The 25,890-nt window shown below is 52.2% G+C and overlaps 1 protein-coding gene across 1 annotated transcript in view; it reads right to left on the bottom strand.

Moving 5' to 3' along the window:
• Positions 1 to 25,890, bottom strand: part of poln (polymerase (DNA directed) nu) — a 106,313-nt gene that overhangs the window by 35,274 nt on the left and 45,149 nt on the right. The window contains exons 14-15 of the mRNA XM_061250715.1: positions 10,206 to 10,263; positions 6,392 to 6,469 (exon numbers count right to left, since the gene is read on the bottom strand). Coding sequence (XP_061106699.1) covers positions 6,392 to 6,469; positions 10,206 to 10,263 — 136 coding nt within the window. The remainder of the gene's footprint in view (positions 1 to 6,391; positions 6,470 to 10,205; positions 10,264 to 25,890) is intronic.

Genomic DNA, 25,890 nt, shown 5'->3' with positions numbered 1-25,890 from the left:
GGCACACGGACTGAACGCAATTGGCACAATTCATGTGGTGCGCTACACAATAGAGCAACATTGTAAGGAATTAGTCATACAAAACGGTCACCGATGCCACTTCAGGTAAGTAATGATACCTCGGCAATGACTCAAATATCCAAGACAAAACTTTCCGGTCATGGTGTCGACATTATAACCTAAATTTAGGTGAATTAACATTCACAAGTGATATAAGAACCATTTCTCTATGACCTACAGTAATGGAGGGCAAGTTAAAGTCATGGAGTCACCCCAATTAGTGTAAACTTTGTTAGCCCATATCTCGCTGATGAACAATCAGAGAAGTGTAATTTTGGTTCCAGGATTTTCTTTTAAGGCCAAATCAGCATGACAAATCGAATTACAATCCGTGACGATGCAGTACAAAAGTATTTTGACCCACAGGAGTCGTGTCACTGACTGGCACAGGAGAGGCACACTGAATGACACAGGAGAGGCACACTGAATGACACAGGAGAGGCACACTGAATGACACAGGAGAGGCAGCACTGAATGACACAGGAGAGGGACACTGAATGGCACAGGAGAGGGACACTGACTGACACAGGAGAGGCACACTGAATGACACAGGAGAGGGACACTGAATGGCACAGGAGAGGCATGACACAGGAGAGGCACACTGAATGACACAGGAGAGGCACACTGAATGACACAGGAGAGGGACACTGACTGACACAGGAGAGGCACACTGAATGACACAGGAGAGGGACACTGAATGGCACAGGAGAGGCACACTGAATGAGACAGGAGAGGCACACTGAATGACACAGGAGAGGCACACTGAATGACACAGGAGAGGCACACTGAATGACACAGGAGAGGCAGCACTGAATGACACAGGAGAGGGACACTGAATGACACAGGAGAGGGACACTGACTGACACAGGAGAGGCACACTGAATGACACAGGAGAGGCACACTGAATGACACAGGAGAGGCACACTGAATGACACAGGAGAGGCACACTGACTGACACAGGAGAGGCACACTGACTGACACAGGAGAGGGACACTGACTGACACAGGAGAGGGACACTGAATGACACAGGAGAGGGACACTGAATGGCACAGGAGAGGGACACTGAATGACACAGGAGAGACACACTGAATGACACAGGAGAGGGACACTGAATGACACAAAAGAGGCACACTGAATGACACAGGAGAGGCACACTGACTGACACAGGAGAGACTGGCTCAATAGGTGGCCTTTTGAAACAGCCCGTTAACGACCACGCTCCTGTTCACCTCATGAAACCCGCGTAAGGCCTGCGTGGGGTTGAAGCGGCGCCGCTAACGACTGCTTCCCATTGTCCCGATTCCCTCGCCCGACTCTTATCGCCACGGCTAATACAGCTAATGGGAGGCTGCCACGACAACACCCAGCTCAAAACCGGTCTGCAACTCGCCCAGATTCAGAGTGTCTGCTGATGAAAATGTAAAATGTAACTCTGAGGGCAGAGAGCCAGATCCCCCCCCCCCCATCCCAACCTTGCACCCCTGTACACATCCTCCTCCCTCATAAAGGAACACTAATCTTCTGTGTCTCTGTCAGATGAAAGAGATTATCCCATCATGCTCTTGGTGGGGTGGGGTGGGGGGGTGAGTCACTTGCCCGCTCCCACCAGGGGCACTCAGTAAGCTCTGACAATAATCGCTCCCAGCGCCCGGCTCATTCTGCTCAGGCATCTCCACAGGCGCCCACAGCGGGGCCTTCCACTCCTGCATCTGCACGGATGACAAACGGGCCTTCAGAGTGCACAGTGACGTCAGGACTAATGGCGATGACCGACCGGACTGCGCACCTTGGGCCTGCGCTTGGGTGACAAGTTTGACAACATTTTTAACATCGGTCGCCTCCGTTCAGCGTCCAAGACACCCGAGTGCAGTGCAGTCCGTAAGTGTTTGGACAGTGACACAGCAAACAGTTGAAATAAAACAATCACTATGTGGTTAAACTGCATGTATAAAAAATGGCTGTAATTCCTACATAGTTCACCCAATATAGATGTTGGGTGCTTTTCTCAAATTAAAGCTGAAAGTCTGCATTCTAACTACAGTGATTGTTTTGTAACTGTTTGTTTTCTGGAGTGAAAAGCACTTTATTAGGTAGACCTGTACACCAGCTTGTTAATGCAAATATTTAATCAGCCAATCATATGGCAGCAACAAAATGCATTAAAGCATGCAGACATGGTCAAGAGGTTCAGTTATTTTTCAGACCAAATGTCTGAAAAACGGGGAAGAAATGTTATCTATGACTTTGACCGTCGAATGATTGTTGGTGCCAGACAGGGAGGTTTGAGTATCTCAGAAACTGCTGATCTCCTGGGATTTTCACGCACAACTGTCTCTAGAGTTTACAGAAACGGCTTGTTAATGAGAGAGGCCAGAGGAGAAGGGCCAGACTGGTCGAAGCTGACAGGAAGGTGACAGTAATGCAGATAGCCACACATTAAAACAGTGGTAAGCAGAAGAGCATCTCTGAACACACAACGTGCCAAAACTCTAAGTGAATGAGCTACAGCATCAGAAGACCAACAAGTCAAAAAAATAATGCTAAAAAAGACCTAATGAAGTGCTGACTGAGTGTGTGTGAATGGGTGTGAACGATGTGGGTAAGCTCTGGATAAGAGCGTCTGCTAAATGCCTGTAATCTAGTGTAATGTAATGAATGAACGAAGTAATATGTTAGAATGAGCCGTTCTATCATTTGGGGAGACACGCATGTCACCGAGGTTGGCTTTCTACCATTAACACCACTCTGAGATCACATCATCGTGTGAACATTTTCTATGAGATCACACACATAAATCAAATTGAAAAGGGAAAATAGATTTTCCTATTCCGGGTAATTATATCGGCCACGGTAAAAAAAAAAGAAAAAAGAAAAGTGCCACACATACGATTTCACTCCACATAAACTGGGATAGAGCGCCCTGTTTACTTTTAATAAAGTGTGTTTCCAAAAATATACCAGCATTTATATTTCATGAGGCAGATCGCATATCACACAGCTAGGGTTCTTCCACGAGAGAACGCGGGGACCGATCGGGCGGACAATCCGATACAAGCTCAAAACAGCCCGAGCACGTGCGCTAAAACACAGCCCAACGTCCTCCGATCGATCGGAAATCATTCCGAAGATAGACACCCCGGCACATCGTCAATAATTCAGACGAAACTATCCCGTTTCACATCGCCTTCGACGAAAACGGGGAATAAAACACGAGTGTTTGGAGCGATTGGAGCCGTGACCCTCGGCCCCAGCGATGGGGATTTGGGACAAGCCCCTCTGTAGCCCGATTTAACCCGCAGAAAGGAGAGAGAGAGGGGAGAGGCGAGGGCAGGGGCGGGGGAGGTGCATGTTTAACGCAGTGCCTCTTGTCACGCGGCGGCTCCTCCAGGAACACGCTCACGTATTCATCAGAAGGTCTGGCTGCGAGAGAGAGAGAGAGAGAGAGAGAGAGAGAGGGCTCATTCCAAGCGCTTCATATTTCTCCTCTTTTTTCCCCCTCACTCCAGACCGGGAAAATCCCAGTCAAGGTCCGCCCCATCTTTTCAGGACGTTCCAACCCGTTCCGTCAAGGAGCTAGAAGTACAACTTTTAGGAACTCCAACTTGCCTTTGCCAGGGATTGAAGCAAGAACCATTTGCGAGGCTGAAAACCTGTCCAGGAGGAAATGTGTACAATGTATTGAATTAAGTATTATGTGAATTTAAAACTGCTCTATGGCTGAAATCAGGCATGGTGCCTGAGAACTTTAAGCCCAGCGTAGTGGTTAAGGTACATGACTGGGACCCGCAAAAGTCGGTGGTTCTAATCCCCAGTGTGGCCGCAACAAGATCCGCACAGCCGTTGGGCCCTTGAGCAAGGCCCTTAACCCCGCATTGCCCCAGGGGAGGACTGTCTCCTGCTTAGCCACAGGACATGTAATGTAATGGAAACATGAGCGCATCCTGAGCGGCAGTTTCCTCCCCTTCCCCCCCAATGCCCCGCACCTGCCGCCACGTCTGTAACTGACGTAGCTTCCCAACGACGTTTGAAGGGGGCGACGTGGCTCAGGCGGTAAGAGCAGTCGTCTGGCAGTCGGAGGGGTTGCCGGTTCGATCCCCCGCCCGGGCGGTGTCGAAGTGTCCCTGAGCGAGACACCTAACCCCCAAATAGCCGACCATTTACCATTTCAAGGGACGAGGACATTGCATTTGCCAAATTAACGTTTTCTCAACTTCCCACGTCTTCACGTCTCTCTCTAGCCTCTCTCGATGGGTGGAGTTAGGAGTAGAAAAAAAGGAAAAAATGAAGGAAAAAAAGGAGAAAACTGAGTGATGGGAATGAGCCCAGAGAGCTCTCTGAGCAGAGCGACGCTCCTGACTGCAGTACAGACCCGCAGCCCCAGGCCCTGCTGCACCAACAGAACCACAGAACCATTTCAAAATGCATTTTTTAAAGCACTATTTCATGTGTAATGTAATATTTATTTCAATCCACTTTCTTTCATGCCCCGGCCTTACCCTAAAAAAAAAAAAAAAATTCTTCATTTTTCGGGAAAGGCAGATGGATACCAATGGCTTAGTCGGTGGAGCACTACTGCACACAAAGGTTGTGGGTTCAGTCCCAGGGCTACTGCACACAAAGGTTGTGGGTTCAGTCCCAGGGCTACTGCACACAAAGGTTGTGGGTTCAGTCCCAGGGCTACTGCACACAAAGGTTGTGGGTTCAGTCCCAGGGCTACTGCACACAAAGGTTGTGGGTTCAGTCCCAGGGCTACTGCACACAAAGGTTGTGGGTTCAGTCCCAGGGCTACTGCACACAAAGGTTGTGGGTTCAGTCCCAGGGCTACTGCACACAAAGGTTGTGGGTTCAGTCCCAGGGCTACTGCACACAAAGGTTGTGGGTTCAGTCCCAGGGCTACTGCGCACAAAGGTTGTGGGTTCAGTCCCAGGGGACTACATATTGGGCATAAGCGCATGCAGTGATATTGCATATCACAGAGCATTGTGTATTGTGTCTGCTAGAATAGCATCTGGTATGAATAGTGTCTGCTAGATACAAAGCACTGCTAATGAACTAGAAGATTAGTGCACTCCTGAGGGGGGCGTGCTCTTTACAGGTCACAATCACAAGAGCTCGGGCCTTTGTTGGTATGTGACTTTATACAGGGAGGGACATGAGAGACACTGGCCTTATGGGTAGGAGTGGGACGGCCTAACAGTGACAGCGTCCTACAGGGCGTGCCGAGGTCAGGTCAGGTCATCTCCATGGTGTTCAGCGCCAAGGCTTGGTTTTGAGGCAAAGCAAAAACCTCCCCCCCCCTCCTCATGTCACTCCCCCCCGCCCCCTCCAAATCACCCCACCCCAAACTCTGTATGTCTCCAATGCTTAGTGTTCATGTCTGATGGTAGCCAGTGTTGCAGTGGGTCAAACTTTCCTTACAGTAGAATACATTTAATTACATCACATCAATAGCATTTTCGGCAGAGCGATGTACAGTTGATTAGACTAAGCAGGAGACAATCCTCCCCCTGGAGCAATGCAGGGTTAAGGGCCTTGCTCAAGGGCCCAGCGGCTGTGCGGATCTTGTTGTGGCTACACCGGGCATCGAACCAACGACCTTGCGGGTCCCAGTCATGTACCTCAACCGCTACGCTACACATTCACATTCCGTTTCGCATTCACCACACTGCGTATGCAATCTGCCACTATGCATGTCCACACAGAAAGCTTTGTCACTCAAATTAAGCTTTGATTATTAGCTGGCTTTACTAGCTACACCGGTGACAGGCAGCAGATTGTTAGTCACAGCCGTAATCGGCGCCCTGGTGACGCGTTAAAAGTTCACGTCTCCAGAGTTACTCGTTCGCTGCTCTGCATTCAGCAGCGAGCCGGCACTCCCAGCGTAATGTGAACAGACTGCCAGGACTCGCAACGCCAGGACTACTGTGAGTTACGGCACAGGCTACTGTATGATGCTCTGCATTAGCACCCTGCACCCTGAAGCAGGAAAATCTGCAGCCTCGGGATTTTCCTTCAAGGGCGGTTTCTGGCGAGGCGTGGGGGGCCGCAGTGTCGTCTCCCCCCCCCACGAGGCCTGGGAGGGGGGCAGGGTAATGGGGGTCCACGTGTCGGCAAAAAATGTCCGTCTTAACAAGCATTTTTTGTCTTGTAATGATGAGGATCTTATGCCTTTCTCTGATGTAGAAAAAAAGAATCTTGTTTTAAGTGTGCTTTGTATTGTTCGTAAGTATTGCTCATTGACAATAACTTGTCTTATTTAGCAAAAAAAAGAAAAGGAAAGTAAGTATCAATATAAGTACCAAAATACTTCTTTTTGGTGATCTGGACTTACCAGCGGCCAGAAATGTGTGGCCCTCCTGGGGAATGAACATGTCGCGGGGATGAACCATTACCACCTCCGGCTGCATTCCTGCAGAACAAAACGGACAGAGCTCAGAGCTGTAGCCTCACCAAACAGCATCAGACCTTACCTCACGTTCAGCAGCTGCCCCTTCACAGGGACCCTGGAACCCGGGACACTTAGCATCCAGCCCTATAAACTACAGACCCTTCCACACCTCAATGTCAAAACCGCAACCAATCGCAAACAGGAAAGCAGTTTACTCACGAGGGCTAATAATTCATATGAGGATCGATACAACGCGCTACACATTTCCCGAAAAGCCCCCACAAAAATGAAACTACTAATTGAGCAACTTCACACTTGAGACTGTGCAGTGCATGTGAAAACAGTCTCACAGACTTCTCACCTTAGTATGATCACAATGAATCTGTTTAAATCACTTTCTAAGAACCGACTAAACAACCAAGTCCTAATAACCTCCCCCAAAAAAATAAAGTTCCCAAAAGCAGAAGCTTCTCCGTTCACAAACCGGATCAACCTCCCCTTTCAGACGATCCGATTAGTAATTCCTGCCGCTTGAGATCAAGTTGGTTCGAAAGAACTTCCCTCATGCGTGCTGTAATTAATTGGACAATTCTATAAATACGTCTCCGATGCAAAGTTAACTGGGCGACATCTTTTCTGAAATTACACACGGAAAAATAATTAAGCTCCCTTCTTGCAGGGACCAAAAAAAAGATGTACGCAGAGAACGTATTTCGGGAGTTTCTCGGTGTAAATCGCTACGGGCCTCTTTTGGCTGCGACGATGCCGCAGACTGCTGACCAGTCTGGGACAGCCGCCAGAACTTCAGGCTATGAAGCCGGCCCAATCCATCAAGATAGCCATCGTTTACGTGAGGAGCGTACACACGTGGGGGCGGGGGGGGGGGGGGGGGGGGGTGTTGTCCCAGAGCCAGTTTGGGCGGAAGTTTGGGTTGAGTAATGAGACAAATGCTGGTAGGTTTTGGCAGAGGTTTGGGTTGAGTGATGAGAGGTGCTGGTAGGTTTTGGCAGAGGTTTGGGTTGAGTAATGAGACAAATGCTGGTAGGTTTTGGCAGAGGTTTGGGTTGAGTAATGAGACAAATGCTGGTAGGTTTTGGCAGAGGTTTGGGTTGAGTGATGAGACAAATGCTGGTAGGTTTTGGCAGAGGTTTGGGTTGAGTGATGAGACAAATGCTGGTAGGTTTTGGCAGAGGTTTGGGTTGAGTGATGAGACAAATGCTGGTAGGTTCTGGCAGAGGTTTGGGTTGAGTGATGAGAGGTGCTGGTAGGTTTTGGCAGAGGTTTGGGTTTGAGGTAAAGGACTGGGACACACAAGGTCGATGGTTCTAATCCCGGTGTAGCCACAATAAGATCCGCACAGCCGTTGGGCCCTTGAGCAAGGCCCTTAACCCTGCATTGCTCCAGGGGAGGATTGTCTCCTGCTTAGTCTAATCAACTGTACGTTGCTTTGGATAAGAGCGTCTGCCAAATGCCAATAATGTAATGTAATGTAAAGCAGAGGTTTGGTGGTGGTTGGTTTAAGCAGGGGTTTGGTGGTGGTTGGTTTAAGCAGAGGTTTGGTGCTGGTTGGTTTAAGCAGAGGTTTGGTGCTGGTTGGTTTGAGCAGGGGTTTGGTGGTGGTTGGTTTAAGCAGGGGTTTGGTGGTGGTTGGTTTAAGCAGAGGTTTGGTGCTGGTTGGTTTGAGCAGAGGTTTGGTGCTGGTTGGTATGAGCAGAGGTTTGGTGCTGGTTGGTTTGAGCAGACGGCATGTTTGCCCACCCTAAAGATGCCACTCCTGCAGAACAGAGCTCTGAGCACTGGTAAGAATGCCGTTTCACCCGGCAACAACATTACATTAAAGACATTTGGCAGATGCTCTTGATCTCGACACAGTTGATTAGACTAAGCAGGAGCCAATCCTCCCCTGGAGCAATGCAGGGTTAAGGGCCTTGCTCAAGGGCCCAACGGCTGTGCGGATCTTATTGTGGCTACACCGGGATTAGAACCATCGACCTTGTGTGTCCCAGTCCTTTACCTTAACCACTACGCTACAGGCCGCCATGCTTTAACCAACCAGCACCAAACCTCTGCCCAACCCAACCAGCACCTGTCCCATTACTCAACCCAAACCTCTGCCAAAACCTACCAGCACCTCTCATCACTCAACCCAAACCTCTGCCAGAACCTACCAGCATTTGTCTCATCACTCAACCCAAACCTCTGCCAAAACCTACCAGCATTTGTCTCATCACTCAACCCAAACCTCTGCCAAAACCTACCAGCATTTGTCTCATTACTCAACCCAAACCTCTGCCAAAACCTACCAGCATTTGTCTCATTACTCAACCCAAACCTCTGCCAAAACCTACCAGCATTTGTCTCATTACTCAACCCAAACGTCTGCCAAAACCTACCAGCATTTGTCTCATTACTCAACCCAAACCTCTGCCAAAACCTACCAGCACCTCTCATCACTCAACCCAAACCTCTGCCAAAACCTACCAGCATTTGTCTCATTACTCAACCCAAACTTCTGCCCAAACTGGCTCTGGGACAACACCCCAGGGCCTCGCTCAAGGGCCCCACGGCTGTGCAGATCTCATTGTGGTTACACCGGGAATTGAACCACTGACCTTGCGGGTCCCAGTCATGTACCTTTACCACTACGCTACAGGCCCAACATGTGATGGGACCCAAGGTGACAAAAAAAGAAGAAAAAGACACATTGGTGCAACACAGGCACCTGGGGGCCACATGTGAGACTCTCTGACCAATTCCCTTTCGCCTCCTTAACTATTAGCCTGTGCAGCGTTTCAGGCCACCCCAGACAAGGAGACAGCGTTTGACAGACAGTTGGGTTGGACACTGATGAGGTAAGCAGACCACACATTCACCCTTTGTCCCCCAAAGGGACAGCCCCCCCCCCCCCCCGAAGCCACAGGACTGCAACTCCCTTGTAGATTTACGGAGAACACAGAGACCAATTGAGGCAATTCCATTTCAATGCAGTCAAGTCAGGAGACGAATAGAAATCCAATTCAAGGGAACAATGAGCTCTCTAAGGTTTTTTTTTTATTCATGATTTGAATTTCTGCTAATTTCCTGAACGGACAGAATTTAAACTGAATTGACCCTGAGAGTGTTTTCTACGGGGAATAGGATATGGGGGAAAACACAGGGATCCAAAACGACTTATGGATCCGACCAAATGATGACAAAACATTATATAATCAATACTAATTTCCATGCACCAGAAATGTAGTAAAGCAACCAATTCCAAATGACAGCTGGGGAGACAGAGAGCTAATTGGCAGCAATTTCAGCTTCGTTGGATAAACATTTGTAAAAAATAAAAAAAATACAGTTGAGTACATGCCTCTCTTGGAGGTCCTACAAGGAGAAGATATTTCTTGGCCTCAAAAAAATGTGATTTATCAATATGAAGCTGTGCCAAAAAATCTCCTTTGCAGTAAACACACATTGCCCTTGCTCCATAAATACTGCATGTAATTCACGTAAATGTGATAGAAACAGCCTCTTCATTTTCTCTAGACTTTATTTTCTTCTTTTATCTTTTATTTTCTCTGACGTTTCTCTGAGAATGACCTGAAAACAGAGGCCAAGAGAGAACCCCTCCTGTTCCATGAGAGAACCCCTCCTGTTCCACGAGAGAACCCCTCCTGTTCCACGAGAGAACCGGTCTCCTTGTCTACACCAGTCTCCCCTCTCTCAGATGCACAGATGTTTGTCCCAGGGCCTGGGAAGGCACTGTGCTTACCTGGGATGTACTGCCTCTTTATGATCTGAACAGGCTGTCTGGGAAGGGCTTGGAAATTCTGTAAAAAAAAAAAAAATAAATAAAAAATGTTAATTGTTGCAGCCCAACAAAGAGTTTTGAGGCATTTTTATCTCCAGAGATGCATGAGACATTCAGGCAAAGGGAGCATTTTTGTTGCGTGCAGAGATAAGAAACATCGTCCGCGTAGAAAGCGCCGCGCACATTCGTCTGGATGAAAGACGTGCCGTTCGCATCGCGCCGAAACGCTTACGCGCTATTCATAGCGGTGATTCACATTTCAATTTAGACACTTCTTCCTTCAAAGCTAAACGGCGCACTTCACGGCCCAGCCTCCCGCAGTGCTCCAGCGCTGTGACTCTGCATTTTATCTGCTCCAGACTCCAATCTCCAAAAATCGCTTTTCAATTTTTTGGCCGGCTCCCTCGGCGGGACGTTACGTCACTTTCTGAGACATTAATTACTCCGCGGACGGCGGGGAGCCCAGGCCGTTAGCGGCGGCGCATTTAAAAGAGCCGCCGCCGCCCGACCCTCTCGCGCGACTCCATGGAAGACCCGGCACGGACCGCAGTGCGGCACACAGAGCCGGAGCGGCTGTTTTTCCAGGGGAAAGGGAGAGCTGGAGTGGATTAGCGGAGGGGCGGGGGGGGGTCAGGGGGCGCCCCAGCTCACGGGAAGGTCACCCCCCCCCCCCCCACACACACACACATCTGGCGGCCCTTCAGGGCCCCTCATTACGGCTCGGGGGCCGGGGGGAAAGGGCCCCGGGGCCTAACCTCTCGCCCCCTCGCTGCCCCCCCGGCCCTCGGCTCCAGCTGAGCGCGCTGGCGATGGTATGCGTTCGGGTCGCTGCCAGGTTAGACAAACACAAACTACTTTATACCTTCCCCAGCGCAATGTGTGTCAGTGCAGGAGAGCGGGAGAAGAGAGACGCTCTTGCTTTCCTCCGGGCCTTGTGGGTAGGGGGGGGGGGGGTTGTGTGTGTAGATGACTGTACATTATTGTAGACTGCAGCAGCCAATGCACATGGTCGTCTGTGGAGACTCCCAGCCTCTCTTGAAAGCAGCTACCTTCCATTCAAAAATTGGCTGAAGAATTAAATTGCTAATCCCGCTGAAAAAAAGAGTGAATTCCTCATTTTTTTTTGCTGTTCTGTCGAATTAAGATGCTACTCAGGGCCCTGTTTGGAGAAAAGGAGATATCCGGATCGTCATCGTCGGCATCATCACTGTCCTCTTCAGAACATGGTGGCTGAAAGGCCCAAGTGATTGGCCCAGCTCTGCTGGGGGGGGGCAGTGTTGGCTTTCTGCAGTAGCTCCCGTAGCAGTAATTAGGGATCAAGGGACAAATTCCATCACATTTCTCCCCCCACAACACACGGTGAAACAGAGATAATGAAGCAGAAGAGCTCTCTATTGGTTACCGACATTCAAAATCGGAGAGGAGCTCCACCAATCACATGACACGTCGTCACCAGCAAACAAGGCAACGCCGGCTGCGATTGGTAGACGATTACTTCAAAAGGAGCCGGCAGGGTAAGGTGACCTCACTTCTCATCCATGCTTTATCGCACCCAAGGTGAAATCCGCAGTCCTGACGCTGCAGGGCTGTCTCCGGGAATTCATTAAGACCTTTGGGTGAAGCAGCTTGCCGTTATAAACGGAACGGGCCCTGACCCGAGACAAGGACCAGACTCCGGACGCAATGTTCAACCCGGTTTTACTGTGTGACTTTAACCGAGGTAGACATGTGCCCAAAGAAAAGATTACTCACCCGCGCGGGATAGCCACCGCATGCAGTGACCCTCCAGGACCCATCCCATTAGCGCTGTATTGAGTTTTCCTGAGGAAGTGCTTTTAATAACCTCCGTTCAATGCTCATTCACCCCCTGTATATAAACCTCACACACACACACAAACACAGACACACTCACACACACACACACACACAAACACAGACACACTCACACAGACACACACAAACACACACACTCACACAGACACACTCACACACACACGCACACAAACACAGACACACGCATACACACTCACACACACACACACACATACACACACGCATACACACTCACACAGACACACACACAAGCGCATACACACACACACACATACACACACACACACAGACACACACACTCACACAGACACACACACACACATACACATACACACACACTCACACAGACACACGCATACACACACACACACACGCATACACACTCACACAGACACACACACAAGCGCATACACACACACATACACACACACTCACACACACACACACACACACACACACACCACATTGATTTCCTCAGTAATATCAAACGTGACTCCAGTTAGAGAGGAAAAAATAGAAACGTATTGACGCGGGAGAGTTAAGATTCAGCTGTTTTTCTCGTGTGGCGAAGCGGCATCGATCAGCAGGCAGGAGGTCAGGACCGCGCCGCGCCCTCAGGGCCCTAGCGTAGTGCTCCGGGCCTCTCTGCTATTTTTAGCGCCTCGCTCCCGTGCGTCCCCAACACCGAGGCTGTGTGTCGAAAAAGCCCCCCCCCTGACACCGAGCTCCGCCCCCTCCCCCCGTCACTTACGGTAACTCCGCCCGCTCCCCGGGGCTTATGGGAAATGTCCGAGGCCGACGGTAATGAGAAGGCGGTGGAGTCAGGACGTTTCATATAGACCCTGCTGCAGCAGTGCTCTCTCTCTCTGTCTCTCTTCTCATCTCCCTGTCTCTCTCTCCCTCTCTCCCTCTCTCTCCTCATCTCCCTGTCTCTCTCTCTCCCCCTCTCCCTCTCTGTCCCTCTCTCTCTCTCTATCCCTGTCCCTCTCTGTCCCTCTGTCTCTCTCTCTCTCTCTCCTCATCTCCCTGTCTCTCTCTCTCCCCCTCTCTGTCCCTCTCTCTCTCTCTATCCCTGTCCCTCTCTGTCCCTCTGTCTCTCTCTCTCTCTCTGTCCCTCTCTCTCTCTATCTCTCTCTCTCTGTCCCTCTGTCTCTCTCCTCATCTCCCTGTCTCTCTCTCTCCCCCCCTCTCTCTCTGTCTCTCTCTCTCTGTCCCTCTGTCTCTCTCTCTCCTCATCTCCCTGACTCTCTCTCTCCCCCCTCTCTCCCTCTCCCTCTATGTCCCTCTCTCTCTCTGTCCCTCTCTCTGTCTCTCTCTCTCTGTCCCTCTGTCTCTCACTCTCCTCATCTCCCTGTCTCTTCTCCCCCCCCCTCTCTCTCCCTCTCTCTCTCAATCTCCCTGTCTCTCTCCCCCCCTCTCTCCCTCCCTCTCTCTCTCTCTCTCTGCCAGAGGGAAATTCACCGCAAGATGAGCTGTTTGTTTTGGGGATTGGGGGGTTTGGGCGCGCTGGTCCTGGAGCGCAGGTCTCTCTGTGCATACCACGCCGTTCAGTTATTCACTCCAGAGACTGCTGAGCGTGAAAATCCAAGGAGATCAGCAGTTTCAATAGACCAACAATACATCACATTTCTTCCACATTCTGACATTTGGTCTCAAAAAACAAAAACAAAAACTGCTGAACCTCTTGACCACGTCTGCATGCTTTTATGCATGTAGTTGCTGCCACATGATTGGCTGCTTTAATATTTGCATTAACAAGCTGGTATGCAGGTCTACCTAATAAAGTGATCACTGAGTGTGCATGCACATCCAGTACACATGGACACACACACACACACACACACCCCCCAAACATACACACTCACACACACACCCCACACATACACACACACACACACACACACACACCCCAAGCATACACACTCACACACACCCCACACATACACACACACACATCCCAAACATACACACTCACACACACACCCCACACATACACACACACACACCCCACACATACACACACACACACACCCCACACATACACACACACACCCCAAACATACACACAGACACACACACACCCCAAACATACACACACACACACACACACACACACACACCCCACACATACACACACACACACACCCCACACATACACACACACACACACACCCCACACATACACACACACACCCCAAACATACACACAGACACACACACACCCCAAACATACACACACACACACACCCCAAACATACACACTCACACACACACCCCACACATACACACACACACCCCAAGCATACACACTCACACACACACCCCACACATACACACACACACACACACCCCCCAAACATGCACACTCACACACACACCCCAAACATACACACACACACACCCCCCCCAAACATACACACACACACACACCCCAAACATACACACACACACACACACACCCCAAACATACACACACACACACACACACACACACACACACCCCAAACATACACACACACACACACCCCAAACATACACACACACACACACACCCCAAACATACACACTCACACACACACCCCAAACATACACACACACACACCCCCCCCAAACATACACACACACACACACCCCAAACATACACACACACACACACACACCCCAAACATACACACACACACACACACACACACACACACACCCCAAACATACACACACAACACGCTGGCACAAACACACACTGGCAAACACACATGCAAATATGCAGGCACACACACCTTCAGCTCCATTAAGCTGAGACACAGGATTTGGAAGGCCCACATCTCTCCCATTTCACTGTCAGCCTGGAAGGGGACTCACATGCTAATTACCCTGCACAGACCAAGATTTAGCACAACCCCCGTGACACTGTAATTCAGACGCATCGCCCCGGGTCACACACTGTGCAAAGCGCTGACTTCCTAAAAGTGGAAATGTGCTTAAAAGCACCAGTGCTGAGGCAAAACACCGCATTTTAGAAGCTCAAACAAGGGCTTGTATTGCTTCCCCCCAGAGCAGAAGTGTGATTTCCCTGCCACGCCGTGATTCATGGTGTCAGATCTGCCTGATCAGCTTTCCCATCATGCTCTCTGCTTCCCTCACAGCGGAACGGTTCACACTAAAAGCTTTCCCCACGCCAGGGAGCAATCTGACCGACCGGCAGCTCACATAAACACACGCACGCGCGCACACAAACACAGACACAAGCACATGCGCACACACGCACACACGCACACACACATACGCACACACACACACGCAGGCACACACACACACAGGCGTTGGTACACATGCACACACACACAGGCGTAGGCACACACGCACACACACACACACACAGACGTAGGCACACACGCAGGCACACACACACAGGCGTAGCCGCACATGCGCACACACACACACAGGCTTAGGCACGCAGGCAGGCATGCACACACACACACACACACACACACACACGCACGCACACACAGACGTAGGCACACACGCGCGCAAACACACAAACACACACACACAGGCTTAGGCACGCAGGCAGGCACGCACACACACACACGCACACACACACAGGCGTAGGCACGCAAGCACACGGGCACGCACACACACACACACGCACACACACACACAGGCTTAGGCACGCAGGCAGGCACGCACACACACACACACACGCACACACACACAGGCGTAGGCACGCACGCACACAGGCACGCACACACACACACACTGTGTGCTGGGTCAGATCTGGGGGAGCTGTGCCAGGGTAACAGAAGGCTGAGCTCTGCCCCAGCAGGCCGTTCTCCTGCCCCACTCCTCCTCAGCATATGCTGCTACAGCGCAGAGGGGCAGGGCAGGCACAGCAACCTGAGTCTCTGCCCACACCTCACCTCTGACCCCCCACCCTCACCTGTCACAACCAGCCCCCCTACCCCACACCCCTCACCTCTGACCCCCCCACCCTCACCTGTCACAACCAGCCCCCCTACCCTACACCCCTCACCTCTGACCCCCCACCCTCACCTGTCACAACCAGCCCCCCTACCCCACACCCCTCACCTCTGACCCCCCACCCTCACCTGTCACAACCAGCCCCCCTACCCTACACCCCTCACCTCTGACCCCCCACCCTCACCTGTCACAACCAGCCCCCCTACCCTACACCCCTCACCTCTGACCCCCCACCCTCACCTGTCACAACCAGCCCCCCTACCCCACACCCCCCACCCTCACCTGTCACAACCAGCCCCCCTACCCTACACACCTCACCTCTGACCCCCCACCCTCACCTGTCACAACCAGCCCCCCTACCCCACACCCCCCACCCTCACCTGTCACAACCAGCCCCCCTACCCTACACCCCTCACCTCTGACCCCCCCACCCTCACCTGTCACAACCAGCCCCCCTACCCTACACACCTCACCTCTGACCCTCCATCCTCACCTGTCACAACAAACCCCCCCTACCCTACACCCCTCACCCGTCACAACCAACCCACCTCACACGCCTCCCCTCTCATTGCTCCCCCCTCCCCTCACTCTCATACCCCTCCCCGTACCTATGACCCCTAAACCTGGAGGTGTTAGGGCGTGGCACTAGAGCAAAGATCAGATATCCAAGAGCACAAATTACCTCACGGGAGACAGAAGTGCAGACTCATCGGTCAACGACCCTGCTGAACATTAAAATAAGTTACACAAACACAAACCAAGAGCTGGAGAATGGCCAACTGCATTTGCAACAAGACTCCTGTGTCAACCCAGGAGAGCAGTGACAAACACACGCTCCCATATAGGTGAGTGTGAGTACGAATGCGTCAACGAGGTGCATCGATTGTATAAAGGCGCTATATAAACGGCAAACATTTCCCATATATGCTGCATATTGGCTCCTGCTCCTGCTCCACCAGCTGAGCTTGCACAGTAAAAGCTTCCCGTGCTGAAGTTCCCCAGTTGACCAAAAGTTGGCGCTGGCCGGGCCTGGGCCTGGATCCGAGACCGCCGGCCTCATCCGCGCGTGGAACAGCGTGCGCCAGCAGCCTTGCCCAGCTCCTCACATTTGGAGAGGCCCGTTTCCTTTTTCCTGCTGTTTATAAACACGCCGGGCGCTGTTTTTATACTTTCCCTGTTTGACCGTGAAGCAGACGGACCTCGTGAAAAAAATAAATAAATAAAAGGCCGGCCGTCTGGCTCCATTTGATCATGTGAAGGAGCGGAGGAGCCAGGAGGGGGCGGATGAACCAGCCGCTGGAGGGGAGGCAGGGCAGAGACGCTCAGGAAGGGAACGCCAGGTACCGCCGGGTTATACATCATCAACCTTCAGGGTGGCCCTGAGCTCAGCAGGGCAGCGCAGGCTCCTTAACACACGTAAAGACTCCTCCTCCTGGGCACCTGGTCCCCTCCCATCCCCGCCGTTTCGCAGGAAAAGCTTCTGGACCTGGCCGAACAAGGGTTCAGTCAGGGACGCTTAAGTGGCGATCAATGCGGTCCCAAATAATGACCGTGTCAGAGTGTGTAATCGGAGCGTGGCGAGACCGGCCCAGCGTGGCGCTGGAGCGCAGTCATCCGTCAGGCTGATGGAGCGCACGAACCCCAGCACTGCTGCTGCAGCTGCTGCTCCCGCTGAACCACAGCTCCATCTGAGCCTAGAGCCCCCGCCCGGCAAGCACCGGGAACACAATCAGAGACAGAGTCACTGATCCCTGCTGCCCCAGAGCTCTCCAATCAAAGCCAACACAGTCAGAGAGATCGGCCAATGAGAGGACAGAGACACTGATCCCTGCTGCTCCAGAGCTCTCCAGTCAAAGCCAACACAGTCAGAGGGATCGGCCAATGAGAGGACGGAGACACTGATCCCTGCTGCTCCAGAGCTCTCCAGTCAAAGCCAACACAGTCAGAGGGATCGGCCAATGAGAGGACAGAGACACTGATCCCTGCTGCTCCAGAGCTCTCCAGTCAAAGCCAACACAGTCAGAGGGATCGGCCAATGAGAGGACGGAGACACTGATCCCTGCTGCTCCAGAGCTGTCCAATCAAAGCGAACACAGTCAGAGAGATCGGCCAATGAGAGGACAGAGACACTGATCTCTGCTGCTCCAGAGCTCCCCAATCAACACAAATAGTCAGAGATCGGCCAATGAGAGGACAGACAGAGATGTGAGTCCAACCAATGTGAACACACCTGAAAGGAAGAGAAGAGGAAGAGAGAGAAGAGAGGAAGATTGGACTAATCTCTGAAACAGCCAAGCTTTGCAACTAATGTAGGGAGAGGGGAGAGGGTCGAGGCCCTGATCTCTGCAGACCCAGAGCTTATGAAAAGCATTAAATCTGTCATATTTTATTTATAGCCACTATTTATTTAGACTTGGGTGCTTTTACTGATGTTTAGCTTTATAACCTCTGCAAACTGTGGAAATGAAATAACAAGGGAAGGGGGAGGTCGAGGAGCAGAGGACAGATAAGAAGTGTGTGCATGTGTGTGCCTCATATGCGTGTCTGTATGTGAGTGTGTGCGTGTGCCTGTATGCCCGTGTCTTAGGTGCGTGTCTGTATATGCATGCATGTATGTGCATATCTCTTATGTACGACTATGTGCATGTATGTCTGTGCGCTTCTTCTATGTGTCTGTATGTGTATTTATGAGAGTGTGTGTGTCTCGTGGGTGTGTCTGTATGTGCATGTGTGCGTGTCTCATACTGTATGTGTGTGTGTGTCTCATACTGTATGTGTGTGCGTGTGTCTGTATGTGTGTGTGTGTGTCTCATACTGTATGTGTGTGCGTGTGTCTGTATGTGTGTGTGTGTGTGTCTCATACTGTCTGTGTGTGTGTATGTATGTGTGTGGGTGTGTCTCATACTGTATGTGTCTGTCTGTGTGTGTCTCATACTGTCTGTGTGTGTGTGTGTGTGTATGTGTGTGTCTGTATGTGTGTGTGTCTCATACTGTCTGTGTGTGTGTCTCATACTGTCTGTGTGTGTGTGTGTGTGTGTATGTGTGTGTGTCTGTATGTGTGTGTGTCTCATACTGTATGTGTGTGCGTGTGTCTGTATGTGTGTGTGTCTCATACTGTATGTGTGTGTGTGTCTGTATGTGTGTGTGTGCGTGTCTCATACTGTCTGTGTGTGTGTGTGTGTATGTGTGTCTGTATGTGTGTGTGTGTGTCTCATACTGTCTGTGTGTGTGAGTGTGTGTGTGTGTGTGTGTGATTTATGTGTGATTTACACTCAAGGGCTCATGAAGGTAGCCTGCACAGTGACAGGCGAGAGGCCGTTGGGATGAGTGTGTCCCGCAGTCCCAGTGGAAGACGGATGAGCCGGATGCAATCGCACAGAAACACTCGGGTCAGCTCTCCGGCCCGCGTGCTGACGGATCAGCACATCAACACCCATCCATCTTTAATGACCCGGGGGCCACGGCCTCCCCCACGCCACGTCACGGCTCTGCAGAGGGCCAGGGGGCGGGGCCGGGGCCGGGGCCGGGGCCAGGGGACGGGGCCAAAGGCCCGGGGGCCAGCTTCCTGCACACACCAGCTGATGTCAGGGCTGGAAATCAATCAGGACTGGGAACGGTTAACCGAAACCGAGTTGCAAACCTTTACATAAAATGGCTCACAGTTTAAAATAAATGCGTTTTGACCACCGGTGACAAGATGCTCACCGCAGGACTGCACATTGCAGAGGCTTCCCTGGGCTGGGAGCAGACAGGCGGGGCCCAGACAGCACACCTGCCTCCCTGCCTGCCAGCCAGACTCAGCCAGGCCGAAATTATTTTTAACACTCACATTGACCCAGTATACTTCCATTGTCATTACGCCGTTTAGAAGACACTCATACCCTAAACAGCTTAGACAGCCATTTTAAATACCAATCTGTACTGCCGGATATCCAGGTTATTTACGAACCGTTAATGTACTGGTATTGATAACCGAGTACCAATTTGGTTTCATAAACACAATTAATTTATAATTTTATGTAATTTATGTGTCAATTCTCAAAATGTAGTTCATCGTTCATAAATTGAATGCACATTCTACACTCCGTATGTAAACTGCTGTACAATTCGGTCCGAGCCTCAAAAACTACCACTTCTGTCTTGTCCAACTACCGAGCTATTACTGCCAGCGGCAGGATTCTTTTCCAGTCATTTCCAGGACAGTTCCTGGCATTAGTCCCCCTGGTGCAATAGGGGGCCGGAGAGCTGGTCCGTGCCAAACCCCCACCCCGCCCAGAGGAGTTAATGAGGCCAGTACCCGTGACCCCACACAGGCCTCCTGTGAGGGAGGGTTAAGAGCATTCCTCCCCTCAGCAGAAACGGTGCCGGGCTGCGTATAACAGAGACTTGCCGCCTTCAGATTCATAAAACAATATTACCTTTTGTGCAGTATTACTTTTCCTGGAGAGACAAACCCATCCCAGCTGGGATCTGAACCAGAAACCTCCACTGTTCTGCAGCAGTCACACGCCTGTCCACAGAGAGAAAGATTTCCTGGGTCTAGGGCCCCCGAGAGGTATATGTATTATGTATGTGTATGTGTATGTGTGTGAGTGTGTGTGTGTATGTGTGTGAGTGTGTGTATGAGCATGTGTGTGTGTGTGTGCATGTGTGTGTGTCTGTGTGTGTGTGTGTGTGAGTGTGTGTGTGTGTATGAGCATGTGCATGTGTGTGTGTGTGCATGTGCATGTGTGTCTGTGTGTGAGTGTGTGTGTGTGAGTGTGTGTGTGTGTCTGTGTGTGAGTGTGTGTGTGTGAGTGTGTGTGTGTCTGTGTGTGAGTGTGTGTGTGTGTGTGTGTGTGAGTGTGTGTGTGTGTGAGTGTGTGTGTGTGTGTGTGTGTGTGTGTGTGTGAGTGTGTGTGTGAGTGTGTGTGTGTGTGAGTGTGTGTGTGTGTGTGTGTGTGTGTGAGCATATGCAAGACGGGCACTCTCTCATATTTTTCATCGCCTGCACAACATAACTGCCATCGCACAGCTCCTGTCTACGATGCTGCCTGCACTTCCAACCTCTAGAGCGTGATGTCACAGCGTGATGTCACAGCACCGCTCCGCTGCTCAGTGTCTCACACACCGCCACCTGCTGGCCAGCCCGCGCCAGCACACCCCCCCCCACGCCCAGGACATTCCGCAGTGACCGTAAATAAACTGTCAATAAATCTAAACAAACGCGGTGAAGTAAGTAATTCCACAGGCTCATCCCCCCTCGTCACAGGTCTGTGACACACGTCTGAGAGCCCGGAGCGCCGCTCCGCTCGGACATGCCCTCGGGACCGCCGGGACCGCCGGGACCGCCGGGAAGACGGGAAGACGGGAAGAGATCGGCAGCAGACAGGAAGGAGAAAGGATCGCTGACTGACAGCGGTTGACATTACACTGTGAGCGAGGCCATCCGCTAATCCCCCGGAACACTTTTAATACGCCAAAGTCTGCGTTTCCTCCAGATAAACATGATCCTTGTGCCCTTGTGCACGGAATTATATAAGGAAGGAATTACAAGCTTGTTTATATATATAAATAAATGTGTGTGTGTGTACGCATGTGTGCGTGGGTATGTGTGTGTGTGTGTCTGTATGGGTTTCGTAACACATGAGTACAGCAGCATCATACTTATCTATTACTGTATCCATCCACAAACTGGACTGATGCCAGACCTGCAGACTCTTTAATTTAATGACATAATCAAGCAATCAATTACATCCTCCTCCCAGGAGCAACTTCTATTATCACCACTCCACACTGCTGCTCTGACCACTGCTCCACGCTGTTGCACTGACCACTGCTCCACACTGCTGCTCTTATCACTGCTCCACACTGCTGCTCTGACCACTGCTCCACACTGCTGCTCTGACCACTGCTCCACACTGCTGCTCTGACCACTGCTCCACACTGCTGCTCTGACCACTGCTCCACACTGCTGCTCTGACCACTGCTCCACACTGCTGCTCTGACCACTGCTCCACACTGCTGCCCTGACCACTGCTCCACACTGCTGCTCTAATCACTGCTCCACACTGCTGCCCTGACCACTGCTCCACACTGCTGCTCTTATCACTGCTCCACACTGCTGCTCTGACCACTGCTCCACACTGCTGCTCTGACCACTGCTCCACACTGCTGCTCTGACCACTGCTCCACACTGCTGCTCTGACCACTGCTCCACACTGCTGCCCTGACCACTGCTCCACACTGCTGCTCTGACCACTGCTCCACACTGCTGCTCTGACCACTGCTCCACACTGCTGCCCTGACCACTGCTCCACACTGCTGCTCTAATCACTGCTCCACACTGCTGCCCTGACCACTGCTCCACACTGCTGCTCTTATCACTGCTCCACACTGCTGCTCTGACCACTGCTCCACACTGCTGCTCTGACCACTGCTCCACACTGCTGCTCTGACCACTGCTCCACACTGCTGCTCTGACCACTGCTCCACACTGCTGCCCTGACCACTGCTCCACACTGCTGCCCTGACCACTGCTCCACACTGCTGCTCCACACTGCTGCTCTGACCGCTGCCCCACAGTGCTGCCCTGACCACTGCTCCACACTGCTGCTCCACACTGCTGCTCTGACCACTGCTCCACACTGCTGCTCTGACCACTGCTCCCTGCAACTACTCACACACCAATTCTTCCAGCGGTTTGAAGAACTGAAGAAACGCACATTGTTCAGAGGTGACAGACTCTAAATCTCTCCGGAAGTCCCAGTCGCCATCACATGCTTTCAGGCATAAACAACCCCCAGACCCCCCCCACTCCCCCCCTCACCCAGCACTGCGGGTGGAGGTCACCCCCTCATGCAGGGGGTTCTCAGGGCGGGGGTGCTGGGTGAGCGGGGCTGTGAGGGGCAGTAGAGCGCTCTGCCTGGCTCTGCTCCAGGGGCGGGGGTGCTGGGTGAGGGGGCTGTGAGGGGCAGTAGAGCGCTCTGCCTGGCTCTGCTCCAGGGGCGGGGGTGCTGGGTGAGGGGGCTGTGAGGGGCAGTAGAGCGCTCTGCCTGGCTCTGCTCCAGGGGCGGGGGTGCTGGGTGAGCGGGGGTGTATGGGGCAGTAAAGCGCTCTGCCTGGCTCTGCTCCAGGTCATTACCTCAGGCAGCACGGCAGCACATGCTGCGGGCCGGCGGGGGGGAGGGGCTGTTCATTAGCCCTCACTGCAGGGAGTGTGAGGGAGGAGGAGGAGGAGGAGGAGGAGGAGGAGGAGGAGGAGGAGGAGGTGAAGGGCAGTGAGTCTGACTGACCTCTCACACACACACACACACACACACACACACACGGGCACACACACACACACAGACTCACACACACACACGGGCACACACACACACACACACACACACACACATAGGCACACACACACACACACACAGGCACACACACTCACACAGACATACACACAAACACACACACACGGGCACACATACACACAGACTCACACACACACACACACACACTCACACACTCAAACACACACACACACAGGCAGGCGCACAATCACACACGCACACACACGCACATAGGCAGGCATACACACACACAGCTGCACACCACTCCTGTACAGTAGAATCAGTGCAGCATGAAGCACATTGACTCGGCGCTGATTAATCAGAGATAAAAAGCAGCCTGGCTCCAGTTCACAGGTCTGATGACGGATGGGGCAGAGAGAGGGAGCACCTGGGAGACGGGGGGTGATGCCACAATGACGCCATGATGATGATGATGATGATGAAGGTGACTGTGAGAAAACGGAGGCGAGCGGGACGGCCTGTCTCAGGATGACGCAGACCGAGAGGAGTTACGATGATTACCACCCCGAGGCTAATGGGCGAGACCATGGCGGAGGCGCGGTAAAAAAGCAGCGAAGCGCAGAGAGAGGAACGTCCAGACGTCTGGGTGCGCTGCTGTTGATGACGATGGCGATGGCGATAGCGATCACGTAGGAGGAGATGGATTTATAACGACGCCGGCGATCGGTCACGATGGGGGCGACATGGCTCAGGCAGTAAGAGCAGTCGTCTGGTTGCCGGTTCGATCCCCCGCCCGGGCTGTGTCGAAGTGTCCCTGAGCAAGACCACCTAACCCCCAAATGCTCCTGACTAGCTGGTCGGCGCCTTACGTGGCAGCCAATCGCCGTCGGCGTGTGAGTGTGTGTATGAATAGGTGAATGAGAAGCGTCAATTGTACAGCGCTTTGGATAAAGGCGCAATATAAATGCCTGCCATTTGCCATTTGCCATGGCGACGATGAAGAGGATGAACAGGCAGGCGATGGCCGTCACAGCCCCGACGTCCCTCCTGAGCTGGGACTGCACCGGGGGACAGGAGGACAGGAGTCTCTGACGTCAGTGAGTGCACCGTACCCAGAAACACGAAGCCCCTTACAAACGCCATGTACAGGGTCCCGGGCGGAGCAGGCAGCTAAAGAAACGGCTCTCTGGGTCAGCGCACAATACTGACCCCTCTGGCGGACTGCGAGATTGCGGCCTGCGCGCGTCAGCAGGGTAAGCGGGGCGCGGCTGCACGATGTCCGCGCGGCTCTGTTCCCTCGGACATGAAGAACATTCGGATAAACGCCTAATACGGCTTTTTAGTTTAAAGCCATACACGTCTCATTTTCTCACGAAGATAGCTGGTGTCCACACGTGGCACGTGGTTTACGTCTTGCACACAATGCGTGTCCGACACGGGCGTGTGCTTTCAGGAGCTAAAGGCAGCTCAGACTACGGCTAAGATAATGAGCTGCCGCTCCTCTCTGCAGACGCTCTCCGTGTCACACCGGTGAACAGAGTTCTCACCCTTTGTGTTGACATGACAACGCGGCGCTTATTCCTCACTCCCATGGTAACATGGTAGCATGTTGACATGACAACAGATGGCCTGCTGCCCTGCTCTTAATGAGCACGCCGTTGTCTGCGAAGAGAGAGAAAGGGAGAGGACGAGGGCCCAGCAGGAGCTGTGAGTCACAGTCAGCAAACGCCTGCTGTCCTCCCAATCCACACAGGTATGTGCTGCAGTGATCCTGTGTCTGCAATGACACCCAAAGTCCCCCCCTGCAGTGATCCTGTGTCTGCAATGACACCCAAACTCCCCCCCCGCAGTGATCCTGTGTCTGTAATGACACCCAAACTCCCCCCTGCAGTGATCCTGTGTCGGTAATGACACCCAACCCCCCCACAGTGATCCTGTGTCTGTAATGACACCCAAACTCCCCCCTGCAGTGATCCTGTGTCTGTAATGACACCCAAACTCCCCCCTGCAGTGATCCTGTGTCTGCAATGACACCCAAACTCCCCCCTGCAGTGATCCTGTGTCTGTAATGACACCCAAACTCCTCCCTGCAGTGATCCTGTGTCTGTAATGACACCCAACGCCCCTGCAGTGATCCAGTGTCGGTAATGACACCCAAACTCCCCCCCTGCAGTGATCTTGTGTCGGTAATGACACCCAACCCCTCCCTGCAGTGATCCTGTGTCTGTAATGACACCCAAACTCCTCCCTGCAGTGATCCTGTGTCTGTAATGACACCCAACGCCCCTGCAGTGATCCTGGGTCGGTAATGACACATAACCCCCCCTGCAGTGATCCTGTGTCTGCAATGACACCCAAACTCCTCCCTGCAGTGATCCTGTGTCTGCAATGACACCCAACGCCCCTGCAGTGATCCTGTGTCGGTAATGACACACAACCCCCCCTGCAGTGATCTGGTGTCTGTAATGATACCCAACCACCGACCCCCCCCCCCTCCCCCCAAAAAACAACACAGTAAAACAAACCCTCCCTGTAGCCAGACCTGGGTTCAAATA

This window comes from Conger conger, chromosome 8, assembly GCF_963514075.1.
Source record: "Conger conger chromosome 8, fConCon1.1, whole genome shotgun sequence".
Classification (NCBI taxonomy): domain Eukaryota; kingdom Metazoa; phylum Chordata; class Actinopteri; order Anguilliformes; family Congridae; genus Conger; species Conger conger.
Note: the sequence above shows the minus strand (reverse complement) of the source record. Positions and strands in the feature narration are given on the sequence as shown.